The 25,283-nt window shown below is 33.0% G+C and overlaps 2 protein-coding genes and 1 pseudogene across 2 annotated transcripts; 1 reads left to right on the top strand and 2 right to left on the bottom strand.

Annotated features, from left to right (window-relative positions):
• Nucleotides 1–5,218: 5,218 nt before the first annotated feature.
• On the bottom strand, nt 5,219–13,866 carry LOC120191952 (actin-histidine N-methyltransferase). The gene is made up of 5 exons (XM_039195076.1): nt 13,523–13,866; nt 11,327–11,493; nt 6,204–6,503; nt 5,841–6,104; nt 5,219–5,699 (listed from the first exon to the last, which is right to left on the bottom strand). The coding sequence occupies exons 1-5, from the start codon at nt 13,836–13,838 to the stop codon at nt 5,328–5,330; spliced, it is 1,419 nt and encodes a 472-aa protein (XP_039051007.1). The 5' UTR covers nt 13,839–13,866; the 3' UTR covers nt 5,219–5,327.
• A 2,958-nt stretch (nt 13,867–16,824) lies between these two features.
• LOC120129080 lies at nt 16,825–19,985 on the bottom strand (annotated as a pseudogene).
• On the top strand, nt 19,914–24,860 carry LOC120191007 (microtubule-associated protein 70-4-like). Its single transcript, XM_039194280.1, has 11 exons — nt 19,914–20,366; nt 20,495–20,580; nt 21,429–21,494; nt 21,576–21,746; nt 21,860–22,030; nt 22,159–22,314; nt 22,396–22,542; nt 22,630–22,701; nt 22,792–23,310; nt 23,392–23,573; nt 24,638–24,860. The coding sequence occupies exons 1-11, from the start codon at nt 20,108–20,110 to the stop codon at nt 24,675–24,677; spliced, it is 1,869 nt and encodes a 622-aa protein (XP_039050211.1). The 5' UTR covers nt 19,914–20,107; the 3' UTR covers nt 24,678–24,860.
• The last annotated feature ends 423 nt before the right edge of the window (nt 24,861–25,283 follow it).

The raw sequence follows: 25,283 nt of genomic DNA, 5'->3' as shown, positions 1-25,283 counted from the left end.
ACCCGTCCTACTTTCAATTTTTCTAATTTACTAACTGAACTTTCGAATTGCTCATGTTTTGATCGCTCTAAATTATTTTATTATTATTTATGCATGACATGAAATTTTTATTATTATTTAATTTAAAACAATTAAAAATATAAAATGAAAAATAAGGTGTCAGGACACCACCGCTGACCACCATCAACCGTCGTAGAGAGTGGTCGTTTGATCTCAAATTTCATTGGTATTGTTCGTTTCGACTTCCTGAATCCGAATTTGGTGGCTGTTTCACAAAAAAAATGTCCTAAAACTCATGAATATCGACTGGAATTTTTCAGCTTCCTCACTTTCGATATCCAATTCGTGGACTTCAGAGCAAGTTTCGGCAAATAGAGGGTGGATTCAGACTCAAGATGTTGAGACGAACAAGACCCATGAAATTTGGGATCGAACGACCACCATTTACAGATAAAATACACTGTTTCTCATTGAGTTATACTCTCTCTCTTATTTTACTTTTCGTACTTTTAATTTTTTTAATTTACTCACTGAACTTTTGAATTGGTCATGTTTTGATCGCTCTAAATTATTTTATTATTATTTCTGTATAACATGAAATTTTTATTATTATTTAATTTAAAACAATTGAAAATATAAAATAAAAACAGAAGGTGGTAGAACGCCACCGCTGACCACCGTCGACCGTTGTAGATGGTGACCGTTCGGTCCCAAATTTCATTGGTATTGTTCGTTTCGACTCCCTGAATCCGAATTTGATGGTTGTTTCACCAAAAAAGTCCTAAAACTCATGAATCTCGACTGAAATTTTTCAGCTTACTCACTTCGATATCCAATTCGTGGACTTCGGAACAAGTTTCGATAAATAAAGGGCGGATTCGAACTCAAGGTGTTGAGACGAACAAGACCCATGAAATTTGGGATCGAACGACCACCATTTACGGCGATCGACGGTGGTCGGCGGTGGTATCCGACCACCTTCTGTTTTTATTTTATATTTTAATTATTTTAATTATTTTTAGTTAAATAATAAAAAAATATCACGCCATACATAAATAATAATAAAACAATTCATAGTGATCAAAATAGGAGCAATTTGAAAGTTCAGTGAGTAAATTAAAAAAATGAAAGTGCAAATAATAATAAAATAATTTATAGTGATCAAAATAGGAGCAATTTGAAAGTTCAGTGAATAAATTAAAAAAAATGAAAGTGCAATGAGTAAAATAGGAGAGATAATATATTTCAGTGAGAATGGCGTAGTTTACCCATATTTATAATACTGTGATACTATTACCCCCTCGTAAATTTTTGGTTTAATAATATTTTAGGTTTTTATCAGTTTAAACTTAAATAAAATTTAATTTTTATTCTCTCTATTTTTTTAGATTAAATACATAATAAGTCATTATTATTTTGAAATTGGATAGTTTACATCTCTATCAATATTTAATCATAATTCCGTCTCTGGCCATAGACAATATATATATATATATATATATTATGTTAATCATATGTTAAATATACTAAAATATTATATTAATTATATACAATATATATTATTAATATACCATTTATCAAAAGATAATTTAGTAAATTTTACTTTTATATAATCGTATATTCTTTTAGTTAAATATTATAATTTTGTTTTTCTAGAAAATAAACTACAATGTGGTATAACTTTCTCAAAGTCAAATATAATCACACATTCAGTGAAACAAACACCCTAAGAGAAAGAGTATGAATTGTTATGAAACTTTTTATTCAAGAGTATATATATATATATATATATATATATATATATATATATATATATATATATATAACACATTTTTCACAAAAGTAAACGTTTTCTAAAATAATAATGTCAAAGTAGGCCTTAAAATTTTGAAGAAATTTAATGCAAAGTTCAAAGAACATTGAACCTTGACATTTTTAGGTACACATTTATTTTATAAGAGACCAACGCCCTTCTGTAGGGCTTCCCTCGGATTCTAGCCTATATTCCTGTGGGATGAAATTTCTCATTCACATACAAGGTCTATGTTTAAAGTTAATTTATATAATTATAAGATCTATTTCGAAAATAAGACTACACATAACATTAACATTTTTATTATTATTATATCAAGTTTTATGAGATAATGATTATTTTTATTTTTCATTTACAAAGTTCGATTTTCTTTTTAAGAAATATCAATATTAAAAAAACGAAGGTTAAACTACTCGTTTAATCAACTTGAACTTTTTAAATAATTTTTTAAATTTTATCCTTAAAATTTTAAATTTATTTATTTAAATTAATAAAGGCTTCCCTAATTGACTCTTGCTCTTTATTGACGTATCCCATCCATTCAGCAGAAGCATGCCATGAAAGATTCGGGGATTTTTCCATTATATATATAATGCATCATAATTCTTGACATGGTAGTTTATTACATTTATTTAACGGTAAAATACACAAATATTTTATCGGTTATATGTGTTGTTTTATTTAATCTTGGAATATCAAAAAGTAATAAAATGATCTTTCAATTATAGGATGTTGTTTTGTTAAGTCTACTGACTATTAAAGTTACAAAATGATCATCTGATTATTAAGCTCATCTCGAAAAATGTGTGGGCTCAGTGTTACTTTTTAAAATGAGACTCTTAAAATATTTTATAATAAGGATTAAATTGTTAAATTTGAAATTATAAGGGATCTATAAGGTACTATTATCAAAATACGTCATTGGAAACAATTAAAGATACTATGAAAATATTCGTTTGCAACTTTCTCTACCACTTTCCTAAGAACCAAATAGAAAGTTTTTCCCCTTCAAACGACAATATCGTTAGAGCACAAAGGTTATAGTTGGACGAGCCTGAATGATATTCATGTGTGAGCCCCCTAAATTTTAGGGCCTCGTGACGTGTCACATGTCACACTTGTACATGAACGTGTTTACCAACTATTTATATATTTCAAACTCGTTATTTTCTGTTAAAAATTGACGGCCGTTTGAGTTGGGCTTTAACATATTTATTGAGATAGGGTAAATTTACATTTTAATGACGTCCATGGGCACCACCGTTGCTTTCAAGCACCGACTCAGTTACATAATATTTGAAACACTAACTCGACGACATAATATAAATGGAGACTTAATCCATAAAATACACCTCAATCGGTTCTGAGATAAAATTTTATCATATTCAAGTCGATAAGTAAACATCCCGCTCAGAAGATCATAATTTCTAAAAGAAAAATACGAGTTTGAAACATATGAATAGTTAAATAATCATTTTATAACTTTTTATAGTCAGAAAATCAACAAAACAATGCTCTATAATACAGATAATTATTTAATCACTTTAGTACACAAAACCCCATAACTTTATTTAAAAGAGCATTTATTCAGCAATTTCGTCGAAAGAGTAACTACAGTGTGTCGTTGCACGCAATCAATATGTTATTTTAAATTAATAGAAAATGACTCGATTATTATTATCTTTAGAAAATTTGTTTCATCACTTTATTATAAACAATCCCCATCTTTTTCAGTTGATTTTTATTATACATAGACTACTAAACTATTAAATTTTATTAATTCAGAACATATAAATGGTTGGATTATTAATTTTGAATTAATAACTGAACAATACAATCTAATTTAATTAACTTTTTGATTTCTATGAAATAAAATAAAGTAGAATGATTATACATAAAGAAATAATTAGAAATTCAATATATTATATTGAATTGGATGGGCAATAAATAAGCAAAGACTTGGTGATTTGAAATTGTAGAGCTCGCACAAGATCCCACATCGATAGATTATTATTTAGTAACACTCACTACTTCAAACATATACAAATTCAGAAAGACTTGAGGAATCTTCCAAATTATTTATTTATTTAATAATGTAGCAGTTAGTATTCCATGTGACCCAGACAACAGCCTTGATTTGAATGAAACAATTTAACAATCAGACATTATTAAAACGGTTGGGAGTTGGATATTTTAATAAAAACAGTTAAGTAATATAAATTTTAGGCATAATAAAATATATATTGGCATTATTCGTCATGTTGGGTTTTTTTTAATAAATATTTCATATAATAATTTTATTATTTTAAAATTTAAAATTATACAATCATGTAATTATATATAATATATACTATTAAACATATCTTAAAAAAACATAATAAACTTATGTTGTGCGCTCCTCAAAAATCTTTCCAGTCAGCTTCAACCTTACCCAAACTTCTAAGAGTATACCATAATTTCTAAGGTGCATAAAATGATGTTATTTTATTTAACAAATCGTAAAATATGGAAGGATGTTGAGAACTTTAATTCGATTCAAATTTAAAAATAAAAATAAAATATGGAAGGATGTTGAGAACTTTAATTTTTAAAATTTTGAGAATTTTACTCGTCTCTAAAATAGTCAATGTGGGTCATAGAGAATTTTCATAGACCATAAAGTTATTTACAAATGTTATTGTTTTAAGTACCTCGACCATAATAATGTTAAAAATTATGTTAAGTGACATGTGTTATGTTTTGGTAATTTAGAAAAATTTTATTCAAAATAAAAAAACTTAAAAAATATATTTTATTTTTTTAAAAAAAAACCCAAGATTTTCGTAACAGCCGTTACGATTAAGGCACTTAAAATGATCATGTTTATAACAATTGACCGAAAAAATAGTTTAGATACCTCAATGGAAAAACAATATTAATTTATTTGAAGCATGGTTAAGAACTAAGAAATGAATGTAGACACTATATCCAAATTAATAACCATTCAATGTATAAATATTATTTATATATAAATGAATTAAATGATAAATGTCAAATTGATCTAATTAATAAAGACCTAACTAACAATTACTAATTAGGTGTAACTATGAACATCTTGCTTCCATTGACATTATTTTTAGATGCTGAATATTAAAACTAATCCAAAATTAAATTCCCAAGCGTGAAATAAATAAAAATAGGAGATATAGTAGCATTGATGAAGTGTCAAATATGAACATCTTAAATTAAGAAGATAATTTATTAATGTTGCAGAGAACTATATTAAATCGTGTTGAGATCAATTTGGCAACAATCGAACCAAGTTCAAGTTCATTGCGAGTTAAACTCGAATAGCTTACGAGGATAGTTATCTCATATCAAATTACCTATCTGTTTTTAACTCCTAGTCAAAAATTTAACCATAGATGTAAAAAGTTAAATTGCTAAATCCAGCAGAGAACCTTATAACCAGAAGAAGGTGTCAAAGGAGGAGCAAGGTGCTGTTGAATGATGCTACACCATAAGAAATTTAGCCTCATGCAGTACTTGTCTCCTTTGATAAAAGAAACTTTACTCTTTTGGTGAGATCTCTCATAACTTCTATAATCAAGGATTTCTTCTGCATCCGGAACTGTAATGCCAACTCGGTTGAAACGGAAACGCCTTGTTTTAGCAGAGACTCGTCGTCCATTATCTTTGTTGGGAAGTGTCCCAGTGCAATCACGCAGAGTGCAATAATGGTACGAAACACAGCTACTTCATTCGCAACTCCTAGGGGAGCTTCAGCTGATAAAGATTTTAGGACACGAAAATCGTACCCCTGCACCGTTTCTATGTCATTCGATAGTAGAACTCGTAAAGCAACCAATAAGCGCCCCTCTACCAAATCAGGACCTCCTATGGTTACCTATTAGGAATAAGCAAAAGGGGCAATAAATATTACTATAAATGACCAATGTTTTGTTTAGGCATTACTTTATTTACAATTCAGGTTACTGAAAATAATCCGAAAGACAACTATTTAATGTACACGAAGGGAAGAAATAACCTTGAGATTTGGAGCTTCCCCAAATAAATTAAGCTGAGACAGAACTTCTTGTTGCCATGGAGCTGGTGATGAGAAATTGGGTGAAGAAACACCCGCCGCCATACTTGCAGCATCCATAAGAGCCCCATTGTATTTGAGCTCAATATGGTCATACGGATTTGACTGTATAACAAATCCATAATCCAGAAGGAAAAAATCATTGCTAAGACGGCCATAATTCAGAAGTAAAGGATCACTTTGTTTGATCTCCTTTTCAGCTACAACCTGATAAGAGATGTATGAGAAAATCTATCACGACGTTTGGATTTTCATCAAATTAAAATCGATTGAGATTACAATGATAATATATTGACAAAAGCCTGCCTTTATTAGCATATTTGGATTCCCAGAATTTTGTTCTTGCAAAATCCGGGCATTTGGGTTGAAGCTATGGTTGCACATATCGATCAGAGGGAGCATCATTGGGATATCACTGTGGGTTCCATCGGTAAGCTTTTTCCCATGTAATCGAAATGCCCTGGATGAGGCTGCTGACATTGCCCATCCAAGGGACGATGCATCTACATCTTGGCCACTGAAAGGATGTTCACTTGGTTTGAGCTTTTTAAGAACATTTTTTACTTCTTGCTCAAACTCCAGAAGAAAACGGCACCTTTTGTTCACCTGGATGGGTAAAAACCACAATCAACTTTGAAGTTAACCAAGGATATCAACAAAAATGTGCAAACAAAAACAAGGTAGTGTACACCCAAAATGGCACAAATTAATGTGAACATTGACCACTTCTCAATTCACAATTTTTTTTTGATAAGATTAGAAGGCCTCATTAAAAACCTCCTTCTTGATTAATGGAGCTTGAAAAGAAGCTTCTTAATCATTGGAAGGAGGAAAAGAGCGTCTTAGATTTTCATAAAAGAAAATAAGATTACAACCTCGATAAATCTCTTCGAAATAACCCTTCCAACAGTCTATAAATCCCACCCGAACAGGAATCAAATGCTAAACTGAAACAGCAAACAACATAAAAATTAGCCTATTCCAGCCTTTGCTAAAGCATCGGCGTCCATATTAGCTGACCTAGCAACCCAATTTATAACCCCCCCCAAAAAAATCTAAGATTGTCAACTATATCACTAACAACGAAAGCATAAACAACTGGGCATGAATTGACATTGTTGATCCAGTCTACTGCAACCCTGCTATCACTCTCAACAATCAGCTTATCTTTAACCCTCCCTTGAGCAGAAGCATATAATGAAATACCCCTCTGAATAGCTTTAAGTTCGATCATAGTCGGAGGTCACAGACCAGCTGACTCTTGAAAAGAACCTAAGACTGAACCTGAATGATCCCTCCAAATACCTCCTATACCCGATTTCTTCCAGTCACTACTAACGGCTGCGTCCACATTCAATTTAAAAAAATCAGAAGGGGGAGGTACCCAAGGGAATGAGGAAGACTTCATAGAACTGTAGGGCGAGTAGGAATCTGCTAATGAAGGATCCATAATCAAGGAATCCTTATGAATAGAAACGTCCTTATGCTTAGCTAGAAACCAAGAAGCCAGCCTAACTCATGATAAGAAAAATAACTCTAACTGATCAAGTTTCCCCCTTCAAAGACAATAAAATTTCTGGCCTTCCAAATGGTCCAAATGATAGCACCAGGAATGAAAGTCCAAATAGAAGAATTTGATTTCAACTCATCCCAAGCAGTAAGAAAGGTTTTTGCATCAGCAGGAAACACAGAACTAAATCTCCAAAAATTATAAAATTTGTACCACAAAGCCCATGCAACCGAACATGTAAAGAATAAGTGCGTGGAAGTTTCCTCAACCAATTTACAAAGAGGGCATAAATCATCCTCGATACCTTGAACACCTCTTTTAATCAGTTCGGATTTAACAACTAGCTTGCAAAGCACAACCTGCCACATTAAAGATTCAACTCTAGGGGGTACCAAACCACTCCAAATAATGTTATTCCAAAAGCAAACATCATCTGATCCTGAAGCACAACTTTTAATACAAGAACTGACTGAAAAAACACCATCCCCACTGCCTTTCCAAAGTAAAATATCACTGGAATCTTTAGACAAAGAATAGGGAGAGATGAAGCTCACCAAGTTACACCATTGTTCAACCTCCCAATCATTTAAATTTCTTCTTACTTGAACATCCCAAACCCAGCCAGAAGGAAGGAATTCCCCAAACTCACAAAGTTTACCAGATCTATTAGAAGAAACCGAAAACAATCTAGGAAAAAGAAACTGAAGCGGATAATCTGCAACCCAACTATCTTGCCAAAAACGAATAAGCTTACAATTTCCAACATAAAAACTACACAAACTTCGAAACTTAGAGCCAAAGGAGTCTTGTTTGTAATGATTGTTAACCACCGATCTCCAAAGCCAAGAAGATTGAGGAGAAACCTTGCTATCAAACAGTAACCTTGAAGAATCAATGTTGTATTTGCTACAAATAAAATTCCACCAAACAGAGTGTCTCTCATTTGCAAATCTCCAAAATCATTTCCCTAGCAATGCTCTATTCATACTAGTCAGATTCCGGACTCCCAGACCACCCTCGTTCTTAGGTTTACATACATCATCCTATTTAACCCAGTGAATCTTCTTTGAACCATTTCCCCCTCCCCATAAAAAATTAGACATGGTCGAGTTTAGAGCCTTAAGGATTGAAACTGGAATCTTGAACATAGACAAGAAATACGTAGGCAGTGAGGACAAAACCGATTTGATCAAAACCAGTCTCCCTACTAATGAAAGTGTAGCAGCCTTCCAACCCGCTAATTTAGTATGAAAATTCTGCACCACCGGTTCCCAAATAGCAGATGCATTCTTAGTTGCCCCTAATGGGAGACCTAGGTAGTTAGAGGGGAAACTCCCAACAGAACAACCAATAGAAGCTGCCCAGGTCTGAACCTCCTCATGGGAAATATTAATCCCAAACAAACTGCTTTTCTTTAGGTTAAGTTACAGCCCTGACATAACCTCAAAAACTCTGAGCACCCTCTTCACATTCATAATATGTGTTTTCGAAGCTCCACAGAAAATAATTAAATCATCAGCAAACTGTAAATGTGTGAGCTTGAAAGACCCTTCCTCCTTGCCAACTGTCAAACCAGAAAATAGTCCTTCAGAAACAGCCCGCAGTATTAATAAATTCAACAACTCCCCTACTAGATTAAATAACAAATGTGAAAGTGAACACCCCTGTCTTAGTCCCTCGGCCATCGAAAATTCCTCGATTGGAGACCCATTGACTAACACTGAAATGGAGGCAGTAGAGACACATTTCCTGATCCAACTAATCCAAGTCGAACCAAATCCCATTTTTTCCATCACCTTGAATAAGATAGGCCAATCAACCGTGTCATAAGCCTTTTTGAAATCTACTTTAAAAACACAACCCTTTAGCCCTTTCTTCCTCCAATAATCAATGCCCTCATTAGCAATGAGGGAGCAATCCAAAATTTGCCGACCGGGTATAAAAGCAAATTGTGATTGGCTGATGATATCTCCTATACAGCTTCTAATCCTCCTTGACAGACACTTGGAAAGAATCTTGTATATACCTCCTACTAGACTAATAGGTCTATAATCATCTAAACTTCTAATGTTAGAACCCTTTGGAATAAGGGTGATAAAGGTGTGGTTAATACCATGTTCCCAATTTTCCCCCTATGGAATCTGTGAAAAAACTGCATGATGTTACCTTTAAGTACAGACCAAAACCTTTTAAAAAATCCCAAGTTCAATCCGTCGGGCCCCGGAGCTTTATTACTATCGCAAGACTTTAAAGTCTCCCAAACCTCCTCCTCTGAAAATTCATTCTCTAAAAGAATGATTTGATCCACAGAAATTCTAAAAAACGTCAACCCAATGTCTTCAACATCCAAAGTAGACCGATTATTGAAAATATTAAAAAAGTGCTCTTTAACAGTGGCCTTAATTACAACTGGATCATGAGTAATATTCCCCTCAATTAACAAAGCATTCAACGCATTACGTTTTCTTCTAACTGAAGCGCAAGTATGGAAGAATCGAGTGTTTCAGTCCCCATCGTTAATCCACTTCTTTCTGGAATTTTGATATCAAATATGTTCCTCAATTCTAAGGAGTCTCCACAACTCTAATCTACAATTACGTAACTCCTCGATTTTCCCCTGAACCAAGCTGTCCTGCAACATCTGAACGTCCTCCTCTAACTTGTGAATTCTCCTTTCCAAATCTGAGATTGAGGCTCCCATAAATTGATTTTTCTGCCCTGTCCAATTCTTAATGGCAACCTTAGACTTCTTCAAAACACTTAGGACTCCAGCTTTTCTCTCATCCTTCTTGCAATCTGCTATAGTATGACAAACCATTTCCTCAAAACCTTCTTACTCCATCAAATAATTAAATAGTCTGAAAGGTTTTTTCCTCCAATCAACTCCGCCATCTTGTAAAAGAATAGCATTATGGTCTGAAATAGATTTAGGAATAAGTGACTGAATTATCTCGGGAAAACCATCCAAAAATTGTCCGTCCACCAAAAACCTGTCCAACCTAACAAAAGTTGGATCATCTTGGTTATTGCACCAAGTGAACCTTCCCCCATTCAAAGGCAGATTAATTAGACTTGTTGACTGAATAAACTAAGTGAAAATCCTCATAGAAAGTCTGTTCTGAGCTCTGCCCACCTTCTCATCCTCACACAAGTAGACATTAAAGTCCCCTCCAACACAAACCGGCAGATCCTGTCCAGTAATGAACACGCTCAGTTCTTAAAAAAAACTTTCTTTTTCTTCATCCACTGAGGGTCCATAAACATTAATGAGAATACTTCTGAACTGATTAAATCTGAATTTCCCTATAACCGCAATGAATCTTCTGTTAATACTGTGATTCTCCATTTCAAGCACATTTTCATCCCAACAAAATAATAACCACTCTGAAGAACCAGTAGCTGGAGATTCAATAACCCCCTGAAAAATATTCAATCCCTTCCTTATCAAAAAAGACATGTGGATGTTTTCTGTTTTAGTTTCTTGTAGCCAAAGAAAAGAAGGATGATAGTTGGAGACTAATCTCTGAACTGCTCTTTGTTTCTCTCTTTTTCCCAAACCCCTAACATTCCATGAAATTATAGCTAGTTTATCCTTCATAAAAACTGATGAATAATCTAGTTTCCCCAAAATGGCAACTCAGTTTGCCACCTTCAAACCTTTCTCCAGCTCAATGATTTTATCCAAGAAAGCTTCATTCCCCTGTGTAAAAGAAACCCCCCGAATCTGACTAACTTGCCATGTAGCTACTGCTTCATCCAAGAGTTCCGAGAAACCTGAAGAAGATGCTATATAAATATTGACAATTATTTGATCTGTCAAACCATTAGCGTAGCAACGATCGTGGCTTCCACAATTAAAACCCACACAAAGAAAATAAGATATTTCCTACCCAGTAAAATAAATGACGAAAATATATACCTGGTAAAGAAGAGGAGCATATTGCAAGTTCTTTATATCCTCTCCAGCAAAGAAGATTGGTACAGTGTAAGTTTCCGGGAGATTGCCGATGTAGGGCAACCAAAAGGATCCAACCTTTGCTCTTTCTTGTAGAAGCTTCAGACCCAACTTCATTGCCCATAGTTCCTCTGTCAAATGCTCCCAGAGAGTCCAATTTAAAAATCTAATCGGCCCAATTTACAAAACTTGGTAGTTATTAACCCATATGAATAAAGAAAATTTCCGTGACACCACTCACTAAAATCATTTTAGTATTTCATGATATCAAGAAATCAATTATGTGTTATATGAAAAATTCTTTAAAGCCCCCTACACCATAGTAGTCATCGATCAGTTATAGTTGATGCACAAACCCCTAAAAATCTATTATCTGTTATAATCTTGAAGGGTTTAATTTCCAATAATTTTATTTATTTCCTTCTCTATGTTCATATGCCATTTTTTTTCCCAATCTGTTTTAAAAGGTTAATGAGACCGGCATGATGGTAAAGGATAAGATTAGGAAAGCATGCAAGAGAAAAGTCAGGATAGCACCCTTTAAGGACAAATCAGAGAAATAAGTTCACAAAAAACCCTCAAGAGATGTGATTTAATGGATGATAAGCACGTCAAGATAAAGAGATGACGAGCAGTGTGGAGATGGATGGGAACATAAATAATTGTTTCAAGTTAGCATAGTGAGGATTTGGTAATAAATAGGGCATAATGTCTAGAAACAGACTCGGTTTGTTGTATTGTCTTTTCTGTTACTCATCTCTACCTAGTTTTGGATCGTTGTCTTAAGAATATTTAATTTTTTAATGGAAACTATCATACTTAAAGAAGCATGTATAAAATAGCCTTGAAGAGCATTTCCACTCAGTAATATATGGTACTACCTAATGTATTACAACCCTTGTATATTAAACAAAGTTCTAAACCAAGTAAACAAGAAAGTAACCAATTCAAGTAATTCTTTAGCCCATTCATGTAATTTATCTAGTTGAGTCCGAAATGTCCTTACACAATACAAAACTATCAAGCACTGGCAAACAAATAATTAGAGTTCACTATAAATGGACACGGGGAGAATCAATTTGGGGTTGAATCAAGCATAGAAGCAAAATAATGCACACAAAAATACAAGAAGAATCATTCACCCTTAGGATGGAATAAGTGTACAGGAAAATGATCAAATATCCATCCCACTTTAGCATACATATTTCTCCATCACTCTCCATATAGATAATCATGATTGATCTCACTTATTCAGGATAGCTTGATTCCTTGGAGGTCCACTCATAGGAGGAGAAAGTTATGCTTCCCACTTCTCAGTTCTCACTCTCTACCACTTTTGGCGACTTCATGAATCATTCACAGTACTCCTTGTCCTACTCAGAAACTATGGACTTTCATTTTATCCTTATGATACTAGGCTTAATAGCTAACTCAAGAACATATATAAATTTAACTATGATTTGAGGCTTACGAGACTAACATAACAGGCATTTAGAATTAAACAATAAAAATACATACGAATAATTAAAATCTCCTACATTTCAGCTCATTAAATGAATCCATTCATCTCTTGAGCAGTTTGCCAAACCCGTTATATAAACAATAGCAACTAAAGCATTTATGTACTATGATCCACATTTAAACTAAGGGGCTGTTTGTTTACTTCAGAATGATTAAGCGTTGAATGATTCAAATGTTGAATAATTCAAAAGCTCTGTATGAATTAACTTCAAATATTGAATGATTCAAAAGCTATGTATGAATTAACTCTGAATGTGACATACTATTTGATAATACTCTAAATTATTCAGAATGTACTTATGTGCTAAATTATTCAGAATATACTTATGTGCTTAGTCATTCATCACTGTTTTATTGAATCAGTCGTCCCCATGAATGAAGTTATTTGAACCTGTTAGAACTTAGACGTATGGTTGGGCCCCTTCCTATAAGCTTAGGCTTTTGTAATCACCAAATTTAAGGAAACCCACGACACAATCACTCAAATTTAAATCTTCATGGAGTATAAAGGAATCAACCAGCAGTTCTAATGCTGTGAAGAGCCAAAACAAAATATTCTTTTGGGACTTATATCAAACATTTAAAACACAAAAAAGAACTAAAAGGAAAATTTAAGTGAAAAGGCTCTAAAAAACATACCGGGAACTTGGTTAGACAAATGGAGCAAGACAGAGTCAGCCGCGTCTTCTTTGTCTGAATGGAACTTCAAAGGAACGTGATGAGGGAGGACGATAAGATCAGAGCCTCTGGGGATTTCCCCAGAGGCGACGAGGCCTAGCCCGTAGGTGGTATCCTGCGCTATCGTCACTGCCTCGTGCACGAACCCACCTTCCCTCTTGACCCACTTGAGGAGGTCCGGTGGTTGAGGAACCAGCCGCGCTGAGTATGAGGCGGCGGCGCATGTTAGTGGGCGGAAGTGGGCGAGAGTGGGGATAAGCAGCTTAGAAGCAGCCATGTGTTCCAACTTCTAAATGTAAAATGTTTCGGATCTCACAGTAAGTAATAAACAATCCAATTTTTTTTTCTTCTTTCGGTTAAAGTATACTAGATATAAAATATTTATGCCTAAATGTTTTATTATTATTATAATTTCAAAAAATTAAAATATTTATTATATTTATTAAATTGTTATAAAATTATTAATAAAATATTATATTAAATATAAATTTTTAAAAATTATAATGATGTTACGATATCTATTTTATATAGTATCGAAACTCCTATAATAAAATAAGAAAAGATTAGAAAATTTTAATTTGGCTTATATGTTCAAATCATACTTTATTGATTCTCACACAATTTAAACATGAAACAAATTATTTAAAATCATATTCAACGCATTAATTTATTTTTTATCAAAGAATTTGGACCTTATAAAATCTTAAATAAAGACATTTTCCTGCTATTCTCAACTCAAAATACATCTTTGTCTAACCAAATTATGCATATTTCTATTTTTCATATCAAACTAAATTTTAAATTAAAATAGGTATAATGCGATTACAATATTAGTTCAAATGGTAAGCAGTTTGATACTGTTTAAGTAGATTTCGAATTAAAAGCCTTGTGTATATAGAAAATTCTCGTTTGAGAGATTCATTCACTAAAGTTAAGTGTATGCAGAAAATTATTGTTGGGAGACTCACCCATCAAAATTAGATATACGACGTTGATTAATCCGAACTATTCAGGACGAAATCTTAGAACGAGGAGGACAACCATAAGAATTAATATGATGTGCAATTTAATCAAAACCTAATATACACATAGTTTTAACGCTAAGGGGGCGTTTGGATGGGGGAATGTGAGATTCCCATAAGAATGAAATCCACATTCCCCCGTTTGGTTACCCCAGGAATCCTATTCCCGGTAATGTAAGATTACCAATAGTGGATTTTTTGGGGTATATTACCGGGAATGTCATTACCTCCCTTTCTTTAGGTATTGTTGGATTACCGGCATTTTGGACTAAAATGCCCTTAAAATTTTATTTTTTTTTCAAAAATATCATTCTTCTGTCATTGAATAATAAAAATTATATGAATGTTAAATTACAAATTTATCCTTAAATTATTTTAGATTTACAAAAAAAATCTATAATTAAAATTTTATATGAAGTTCAGGGGTTAAAATAAAATTTTACACTTTCATTAAACTTTTTTTATATTTTTAATTTTGTAAAAAAATTATATAAATATTATGAATTTAAATTTTTTAAAGAAAATATATAAATATTTTTCAACTTGTAATATTATACAAATATATAAATGACAATTTGGTTAAATATACATTCCAATAATCTTTTATTCCTTTAATCAAACACGGTAATCTTACATTCTTGCTAAGCTAACCAAACACAAAATACAACATTCCCAGTAATCATATTCCTTGGTAATCTTACATTCCCACTAGTAATCTTACATTCCGTGAACCAAACGCAACCTAAAACTCTCAAATTTACTTACAAAATATTGTCAAATATATTAAAAAGGAATTTAAATCAAAATACGTTTATGTACATGATATTACGCTTGTTAAATGACAATATTTATACTACTAATGCTGCGTTGTGATTTGAGGTCCGATGTAACTCCAAATGAGACGATTCCTTATCATCAAAATCTGCATACAGAAATAAATTACACAATGAGTTTCAAACTCAGTGATGCTTATAATATAATTATACGACGCGTTTTGATATGAGTAGTAGCATTTATTTATAATATAAAATTAAAAATATATATTGAATTTTGATAATTTAATAAATATAAATGGATGATTTAAACTAATAAAGGATTTATGGACATTTTTAAGAGTTAACACAATCAACGACATAGATAACTATTGAAAAAAAAATTCAAATTTTAGTGTACACTCTTATCAAAGAGTGGATCCGCCTTTTATGATTATGGTTATCTGATAATTATCTAATCATTACTCGACTAATTTGAATAAGGTACTATACAAATTTATGGGAGTAAATTTTTAGTTAATGTGTTGGAATTTTTTTATTAACTCAAATAATGGTCGGTTGAAATTATTTTTTAGAATAGGGTATTTGTTGCAATACAGTTTAAGACACATAGAGTATAATACGACTTTAATATGAATTTGGGAGAGACGCATAGAGTACAATGCATCTCTTATATTTTTTTTAATATTTTTTTTATTTAAGATTTAGTGTTTAGATAAAAAAAATTGAAAAAGCTAAAATTGGGGGAGAGATGCACTGCAATTGTTATATGTAGAGGGGGAGTTGCATGGTGATCCGGGGGAGGGGGGAACCATGCGACCTTTGGGAGACACGAGGAGCCCAATGCGACTACGTTATATATTGTAGCATTTACCACATTTGAACAAATAATCTCTCGAGTGTACTATTTGAATAAATTTTGTTCGAATGTATTATTGCAAAAAAATCAGCCCAAGTTCATGTACATCACAAAATTTAAATTAGAACAAAATTCATCCTAAAAAACTTAAAATTTTAAGTTGATTTAAGATCATTAAATAAATATAAATTAAAATAATATATTTTAACTTTTAATCTTAACCATCAATTTACCATCCAATAATCTTAAAACACTGAAATAATTTATAATATGTGATCGAATCCTACCTCTTTTACATTCATGTAGTACTACTGTATTACAAATCATACTGTATGGATAAATATTAATACTGTTAAAATAATCCATTAATTTTAGATGTCATAAACTAAATTGTTCATCTTGATTTTCGTTTTCTCTAATTCTAAATATGTAAATGAAGAAAAATGAGCATAAGAAACATGACGGTAATATTAAAATAACCATTGCAAAAAAGCCATTCAATTCAGTAGAAATTAGGGAAATTAAATTTTCTTTAAAAATAATCTTAAAAATGTATACACAATTTCCATATAAGCAAATAAAATGGAATTAAGCAGAGATCCAAAAAAAAATTCAGATCAATCGATTTTCGACAGTGAGAACTGCTGGCTAAGAAGAATTCATGGAACCATACCTTGTGCCAGCCATCATCATAATCTTAAACTCTTCGAAATCAATCAACCGATTCCCATCATTATCGACACCACTTATCATCTTCCTACATTCAGAAAGGGAACAATCGTCTCCCACGCTTTGAAGAACCTTATGAAGTTCCTCAGCCGAAATCGAGCTGTTCCCGTCTAGATCATAGACAGAGAACGCGTCTTTCAGATCCTACAAAACCTCGTTGGAATCGACCCCCTTGGTGTTCAGCTCCACGAATTCCTCCTCTAAATCTATGAACCCATCGCCGTCGGCGTCGACTTCTTTGATCATCTTTCGGAGTTCTTCGTCCGAGGGTTTCTGGCCGAGGGAGCCCATTATGGAACCGAGTTCGCACGACGAGATCTTGCCGTCGCCATTGGCGTCGAACTTCTTGAAGACTTCTTCGAGCTATTGGAGATGGATTCGGGAGAAGCTTCTCGACGGGGTTTGCATTGGAGATGCTGTTGAATTAGGGGATTGTTGGTTCTTTTTTTATTGAAAACCGGCCCAAACCCCATTGGATTTTAAATCAGAGATTCCAGCTAAAAAAAGAAAAACGAGATTGAAGAGAAAGCAGTGGGAGATTTAAGAATAAAAAATAAATATCGGATTTCCAAATATGGAGGATGGGTTATGGGTAGGTTTGTTTCGGAGGGAGTTCAGGCGTGATTGCTGCATAAAATTTGTGGGGGAGAAACAAAGAACATGGAAGCATGTCTCTCAGATTGAGAGATCTGATTAAGAATTGGATTTTCCGGTTAACTTTAAAATATCTGAATTTTGAAAAAATATTTTAAAGATATAATACGAAAATCAACTTTCAATATTAAAATGATTATTTTGATTTTTTCTATAGTATTTTGATTCTAATCTTTTATTTTAAGATAAAAAAAATATTAGATGAAAATTATTATTTAACGTACAGTTAACGCTTTAAAATATATTTTTTTCTTGTTCTAAAATTAAACATTGAGAATAAAAATGTTCTAAAGAAAAAAAATAAGGGTCAAAATGACTATTATATTAAATATTAGGGGTTTTTGTCATAAAATAAAATATTATCACTTAAATATTTAAATAAAAAAGTAGAAATCAAAATAATTATTTTAATAAATATTGAAATTCCATTTTGATATTATATCTATTTAAAAAAATAATATTAGATTATACAAAAGGTGTAATTCAGAATTTAATACCTGGATATATTTTTTATTAAATTGACTCCTGATTTTAATTAAAACAAACTTTATTTTATAAAAAGATAATTTTTTAATATTTTTAAAACATTTGAACTAATATATAACATTCTCATTAAAGATGTTATTTTTAATTACATTTGCATTGTCATCGTTAGTGGGAATAAACGTTTAATACGAATCTTTGATAGGATCGTCAATTCAAATAAATCTGGGACGCAAAATCAAACGATATTGACGGAAGAAGGCTTTAGTCTGACACATGGAATCAATCACCGACCGGTTCTCGTGATAATAAGTCAGTCGTGATTTGTATTTATTATTTGTATTTAGGATAAATTACGTAATATATCACTAAACTTTAAGTTGCATATCGCTTTTATAATTGAGCATTTAATTTTTTAAATTATAATATTGAATTTTAATTATAATTATGTCATTAGAACGTTAAATTTTAACAGTACGATGATAAAGACATATCTTTCCACTATTATGATGATATAGATAAAATAACGTTGTTTTACGCATTGAATTTTAAGGATGTATTGATTTTGTCACCTGGAGCGAAACTATAAATTTATTAATGCATAGATTAAAGTATTTTTTTTATTTTTTATAAATATAAATTTTTAATAGAGGTACCCAGGTAAAATTTTCTTTCTTTTATTATATATATATATATATATATATATATATATATATATATATATATATATATTAATTAATACTTAAAATGACGAGGGTTTTATCATTAAACTTTTAAATAATCTTTTTTTAGTTATTGTTAATAATCAATCATTGCATGTCACTGATCGTCTTTTACGACAAAATCGATATTAAGATATTTACATTTCACTTATCTTTCTCCTCCTATGATTGATTTTTCAGTTAATTCACTCAAAATCAATGAAATTAAATAAATATAAATATTATCTTTTTATTGAGTGATCTCAATGGTAAAATTAAATGTTGCTAGAGAACTCATGTTCGAGCAGCTGTGTCTGTAGGGTGTATATTTTGTTTTTGATTGAGAAAAATTCTAAAAAAAATATTATCTTATAATCGCTCCAAGCTATTAAAAAAATACATCAATCTCGATTTTTTAATCTATTGATAACATGTACATTCTACATACACAACAGTTAAAACATATATCATTTAAAAAAAATAAAAATTTCTTTTACTATTTATACTACATAAAAAAAATATAACCCAACTTCCAGATAAAATTGGTATTCATTCACCTAATTTTACCAACAATTAATTGTCATTGGTATAAGAAACAAAGTAATTTCTAGTGAAATTGATTGAAAATTATACAATTTTTTAAATAAACAATTATTTTTAATTAATATTTTGGAAATTAGATTTTATTATTTTTACCTACAATTAGTTTTTTAAAATAAAAATAATATTAAACATTATAATTTTTTTAAATAATAATGTTATTAAATATGAATACGAATCCCACTTATCAAATTGATGAAGGTTTTGTCCAAAACCAGGCCGTTCCAACGGCTTTATATTTGAGCCTGGGCCTATTTACCAACCCCATGCGCATTGCACTCCACTAGTCCCCTTATCCTGAACCAGTAAACCGAGGCCTCCTTTTTGTTTTTGCCCGTTTAAAAGACGTAATTTCTCCAACATCATTATATCATCAATGATTAATTAAAGTAATTAAAAACACATTGCCTAATCACTCTCTGTGTTATCTCACTTCACTGTCACTGTAACTAGATTTAAAATCCAGCAATCCAGTGAGAGAAACATAATACTAATAAAGTAGTAGCATTGATTTCTCTCTGTTCCTCACTCTCGCTTAATTGTTACCTGTATCTGAAAATCTGTTGAACTGCTGTATCTGAACTGATTCTGAAATCTTAGCATTTGGATCTAATTCAAGTTTTGGGAGTGAAACAAATCTCTGTCTTGGGTTTTTTTTCTCCCTTTTTTGGTTTGTTTGTATTTTGTGCTTGAAGAAGTGGTGAGAGGAAAGGTTTGGATCGGATATGGCGGAGATTTCCGACGAAGCGACGGAGATAGGAAGCAATGGGAGGAGTGAGTCGCCGGTGAGGACGACGTCGACCGCGGCGGGAGTAGCTCCGCTGCTGACGGTGCCGGCGTCGTTCAAGGAGAGTGGAGGGAAAGGTTCGTTGAGGAGGAGAGCTGTTAGACCTAGCTTCGATGCGGATAATGAGCTCATTACGTTGCTTCACGGGTCGGATCCTGTGAAAGTTGAGCTTAATCGATTGGAGAACGAAGTAAGAGGTCAGAAATGTGGCTCGATCTAGTTACTTCCCCCCCCCCTTTGATTTACTCCAATTTAGCTGTTATATAGTTTACAGTTAACCGTATTTTATTTTATCCATTCCATTTTTTTGTTGGACTGGTTACAGATAAGGATAGAGAACTGGGAGAAACACAGGCAGAAATTAAGGCATTGAGGATGTCTGAAAGGCAAAGAGAAAAGGCTGTTGAAGAGGTGGATTAAAACATTTATTTATTTTGAAGAAAAAAAAATCTCATGTTTTAACTCTGTAAGAAATACTAACCGAAATACTAGGCTGATAGTGAAACCATGTTCCTTCTGATGATTGGAATGTTGGTTTCCTGGCCTTTGGGATATAATTTACTGAAATGCTAACTGTTATGTCAAAGTCATGTTGGGTGGAATTTTCATCATTGTTATTTGTTGCTTTGTAAGTTCTGAAAGTTCAGTGATGTGCCGTCTCGTCAAACAAAATGAATCTTTCTTTGGTGCTTTATCCAACTTCAGTTTCAGGTTGCCTTGTAGTATCTGTATGTGTTTATTTTAAATTAAAGATTATGGCATTAATTTCACTGCTTTGCATTTGTTTTGTTGCCTAGGTCCCGTCCGTTAAGCACTTAAGCTTATTGGATTTTCATTGTTAAAGCTGTTGCAAGATTTCATGTCCACCTGTAATCTAGAACTCATAGTTTTCCTGTTAGATTAAATGTTTTTCCTCCATTTATATTTTTGTAGTAGTAATTGATCTCATGGCTGTTTGATGGTTAATTGCCCTCTTTTTCTCATGATTTGCTATACCTGTATATTACAATTGCTCCCTAATCTTGTCAAGGAAAACTTGTGCTTTTTTGTATTTTTGTGGCTCTTCTAAACTTGTCAACGCTCTTGCATCAAATTTAGTTTATCAACCTTTTGTTGTTATTCAATATAAAATTAACTCAGGACTGTTGCAGTTTTGGATATGTACGAAATGCGGTTTTATGTCAACTTGGAATTCTTGTAACATTTTTGTGATTGAGACGGATTCTGACTTTGTCTTTTGTTTATTTTTTGTATCATAGCTCACTGATGAGCTATCAAGAATGGAGGAGAAGCTTAAATTGACAGAATCTCTTCTTGAAAGCAGGGTATTGCTTTGAAGGTTTCTTCTATTATTATTACTTTTGGTTGTTGTGTTGCTATGTTTAGCTAATAAACGAGTTTTGCAGAACCTTGAAATCAGGAAAATAAATGATGAGAAGAAGGCATCCATGGCTGCTCAATTTGCAGCTGAGGCCACTTTGCGGAGGGTTCATGCTGCTCAAAAGGATGATGATATGCCTCCAATTGAAGCAATTCTTGCACCCTTGGAGGCTGAGCTGAAGCTTGCTCGGCACGAGGTATTTCTTGATTCTTTTGAACGATTGATTCTGTCGCATTAAGAGACTTAGAGATTGTATGTACCTTTTGTGTGTTGGTTTCTTACTGTTAGTTCTTTTTCTTCTCTTTGCAGATTGCAAAGCTTCAAGATGATAACAAGGCTCTCGATCGTCTAACTAAATCAAAAGAAGCAGCTTTACTTGAAGCTGAAAGGACCGTTCAAGTTGCATCGGCCAAAGCATCCATGGTGGATGATCTCCAAAATAAAAACCAGGAGTTGATGAAGCAGATAGAAATTTGCCAGGTATTCCAATCGTTCTTGGTGTTTCCTTTTCTCAGGTGCATTAGGAGTTTATGCATATATATATATGTTTGCATAATCTGTAAACTATTTATGAAGAAAGTCACTTATCTATAACTTGTGTATGGTAGGAAGAGAACAGAATTTTGGACAAAATGCATCGCCAAAAGGTTGCAGAGGTTGAGAAGCTTACACAAACAGTAAGGGAGCTGGAAGAGGCTGTTCTTGCTGGCGGTGCTGCTGCAAATGCTGTTAGGGATTACCAGCGGAAAGTTCAGGAAATGAATGTAACGTGCCCAAGTTTGCTCAATTCTTTTTGTTGATAGTCTTAAAGCTCTTCTCAAAATGAATGTTTCTCTGTTCCTTAGGAGGAAAGAAAAACACTCGATCGAGAGCTGGCACGTGCAAGAGTATCTGCTAATAGGGTTGCTACAGTTGTAGCAAATGAGTGGAAAGATGCTAATGATAAAGTGATGCCTGTAAAACAATGGTTGGAAGAACGAAGAGTCTTGCAGGTTTTTGTGGACAGTTACTCTTATTGACTAAAACTATAGTCACCTAAAATAATACTTTCTTTTCATTTCGGACTTCATTTCTTCCAGGGAGAAATGCAGCAACTTCGAGAAAAGCTTGCTATAACTGAGCGCACTGCTAAATCTGAAGCTCAGTTGAAAGTAAGAATCTGATATTGACAATTAGCATTCTATTGTCTATGTTGATGCTACTGCTTTTGAAATAAGAGCCCTTTTTTCTTTACTTTCCAGGAGAAATATCAATTGCGTCTTAGAGTTCTAGAAGAGAGCTTGAGAGGAGGATCTTATAGTAGTATCAATCGCAGTACATCAGATGGAAGATGCATGAGCAATGGGCCTTCAAGGCGTCAGTCTCTTGGTGGAGCTGATAGCTTCTTAAAACTTGCATCCAATGGGTTTTTATCCAAGAGATCTACGAGCTCTCAACTGAGATCCTCTTTGTCTTCTAGTACAGTGTTGAAGCATGCTAAAGGAACATCAAAGTCATTTGACGGAGGAACAAGATCACTAGACAGGGCCAAAATGCTTTTAAATGGAACAGGCTCAGATACTTCATTCAACCAGCCTTCTGAAAGAACCAAGGAGTGTGAGGCACCAAATAAAGAAAATCCTGATGATTTCCAGCCAGTTGACAAAGAGGATAATGTTCCAGGAGTTTTGTATGATTTGCTACAGAAAGAGGTCATGGCTTTGAGGAAAGCTGGTCATGAGAAAGATCATAGCCTCAAGGATAAGGATGATGCAATTGAGGTTAATACTTGTTTTCCTTCAACTCGATGCCATTTTTTTATCGTTCTGGATAAATGCTCTAGTAATCCTAGTATTTTTCAGATGCTCGCCAGGAAGGTGGAAACATTGACAAAGGCAATGGAAGTTGAGGCAAAAAAGATGAGAAGAGAAGTAGCTGCTATGGAGAAAGAGGTTACTGCCATGCGTGTAGAGAAAGGACATGAAAATAGGGCCAAGCGGGTTGGTAACTCCAAGGGATCTGCTGCTCAGCTGCTTTCTGGAAGGTGCTCTTTTTATATGGTTTTTCAGATTTTAATGTTCCTCATTTTCCTAAACTCTTGGTTAAAATTAGTTACTGTATTAGTTGATTGCATTTGTCCTTTAAAGATTGTGGGTTTAGAGTCATGGTCACGAGTCTGTTCAACCCTTCACGTGTTTTAATTTTCTTTTTGCCTTGGATTTCAAAGTTCAAACTTGTTTAATATTTTGCAGTGTTATGATAGCTCTAAATGTACATGTGATTAAACGAGATAAGTTTCTAATAGACAAAATTACTATACCATTCAAGGGCTCCATCTTAGGAGTAGATATGGGACATGTGACCTTGTTGGCCCAAGCTTGCTGAGGATCAAATTGAAGTGGTAGTGTAGACTGCCATCTATCATATCAAATTAACGCTTTTTCATTTTTTTCCCATTCTTTCCTTGCCAAACTTTTTTATGGTTTCCTATTCTGTCCTTGGCAAAAGGGAAGAGGGGAGGATGGTGCGGTGAAGCAAGTGAAGTAGTAAAAGCTAATAAGTATACATATTTACAAAAGGCAAATTAATCTCTGAGATATAAGATTGTACTCTTGTAGTAGAACATATGACAAGTATGATTCAATTTGGTTGTTGATTTGCCTTCTCATTTGTCTTCACTGCATTTTATAATGTATGAGTGTGTGCATTGTGAGATTTTATACAGATTTTGCTGGGAGTTGTTACATATTCATTCTATAGATAATCTTCCTGGTTAAAACTCCGAGTATGTATCGATTTAGTTCTTGTTTTGCCTATCTTCTATTTGTTCACTTCAATTTAGAGCTTTTGAGAATGTGCGTAGCTAGATATTCTATAGATTTTACCAGTGATTGCTACATAATCATTCTAAAGATATCGTATAGTGTGTGCATTGCAAGACAATATATAGATTTACTGGGAGTGATCGGTTCTAAAGGATCCACATTGTTAAATCAATTTTCTTTTCTTCCCAACATATAAATGTTACCATGCTAGTTTACTTTCATCGGTTACATATATAGTTTACTTTTTGTTGATTTGAGCTAACAAGTTCTGAAATTTATGCAGAAATGCATTTCGGAGTGGGTTAACACGCAGCACTCAATGATGACGAATTTTTATTCCAAAAGCCTTTGGAGTAAATTTGCATTAGATTGCTTATTCTTATGTCTAGAGATGAGCCAAAAACAAAACAGATATAAGGAACTATTCACTGTGGGCTAACCTTTGGTCAGGCATTCTTTAGAGTTGCCAATGGTTGTCCGGTTTGTATTGGTAGCTCTCCATTCACCCTCCATCCTTTTTTTCCCTTTTCTCGATGTTCATATTTGTAATCTGCAGTTTGTGTGATTTGTGTTTCAAGTTTGTTAATATTATTTGTAATCATATCAGATCTGTGGTTTGAGTTGTTCATTCATAGTTGGTGACTTTCGTTCATAATTCTGGAATGAATGATAATCGAGTCTCTCTCTCTTTTGCTGTTTTCTTTGGATGGTTACATTTTGGTTATAATTTTGGGAACTACTCGTTTACAGAATGGAAAAAAGAGAGAGTTAATGTACATGGATTAGATCCTGTTGGTAATGTTCAATCCCACATAGAGTTGGAAACACTATTGAAAATGGGTATTTAAAGTTTGCATTTTCCACTCTCTTGTTGAGTAATAGAGAACAAGGGGATTCTAGCGCATTGCTGTCGCAGTCTGTCCGTTTCG

The sequence above is a fragment of the Hibiscus syriacus genome, unplaced genomic scaffold (assembly GCF_006381635.1).
Source record: "Hibiscus syriacus cultivar Baekdansim isolate YM2019G1 unplaced genomic scaffold, ASM638163v2 tig00000002_pilon, whole genome shotgun sequence".
NCBI classification, from domain to species: Eukaryota; Viridiplantae; Streptophyta; class Magnoliopsida; order Malvales; family Malvaceae; genus Hibiscus; species Hibiscus syriacus.
This window is presented reverse-complemented; position numbering and strand designations above follow the sequence as displayed.

Coding starts and splice junctions, on each gene's coding strand:
- LOC120191952 (XM_039195076.1), bottom strand. CDS start 13,838: ATGGCTGCTTCTAAGCTGCTTATCCCCACTCTCGCCCACTTCCGCCCA. Junction 11,494..13,522: donor TTTGTCTAACCAAGTTCCCG/GTATGTTTTTTA, acceptor AGCATTTGACAG/AGGAACTATGGGCAATGAAG. Junction 6,504..11,326: donor ATGCTCCTCTTCTTTACCAG/GTATATATTTTC, acceptor TTACCCATCCAG/GTGAACAAAAGGTGCCGTTT.
- LOC120191007 (XM_039194280.1), top strand. CDS start 20,108: ATGGCGGAGATTTCCGACGAAGCGACGGAGATAGGAAGCAATGGGAGG. Junction 22,543..22,629: donor AAGAACGAAGAGTCTTGCAG/GTTTTTGTGGAC, acceptor CATTTCTTCCAG/GGAGAAATGCAGCAACTTCG. Junction 23,311..23,391: donor ATAAGGATGATGCAATTGAG/GTTAATACTTGT, acceptor AGTATTTTTCAG/ATGCTCGCCAGGAAGGTGGA.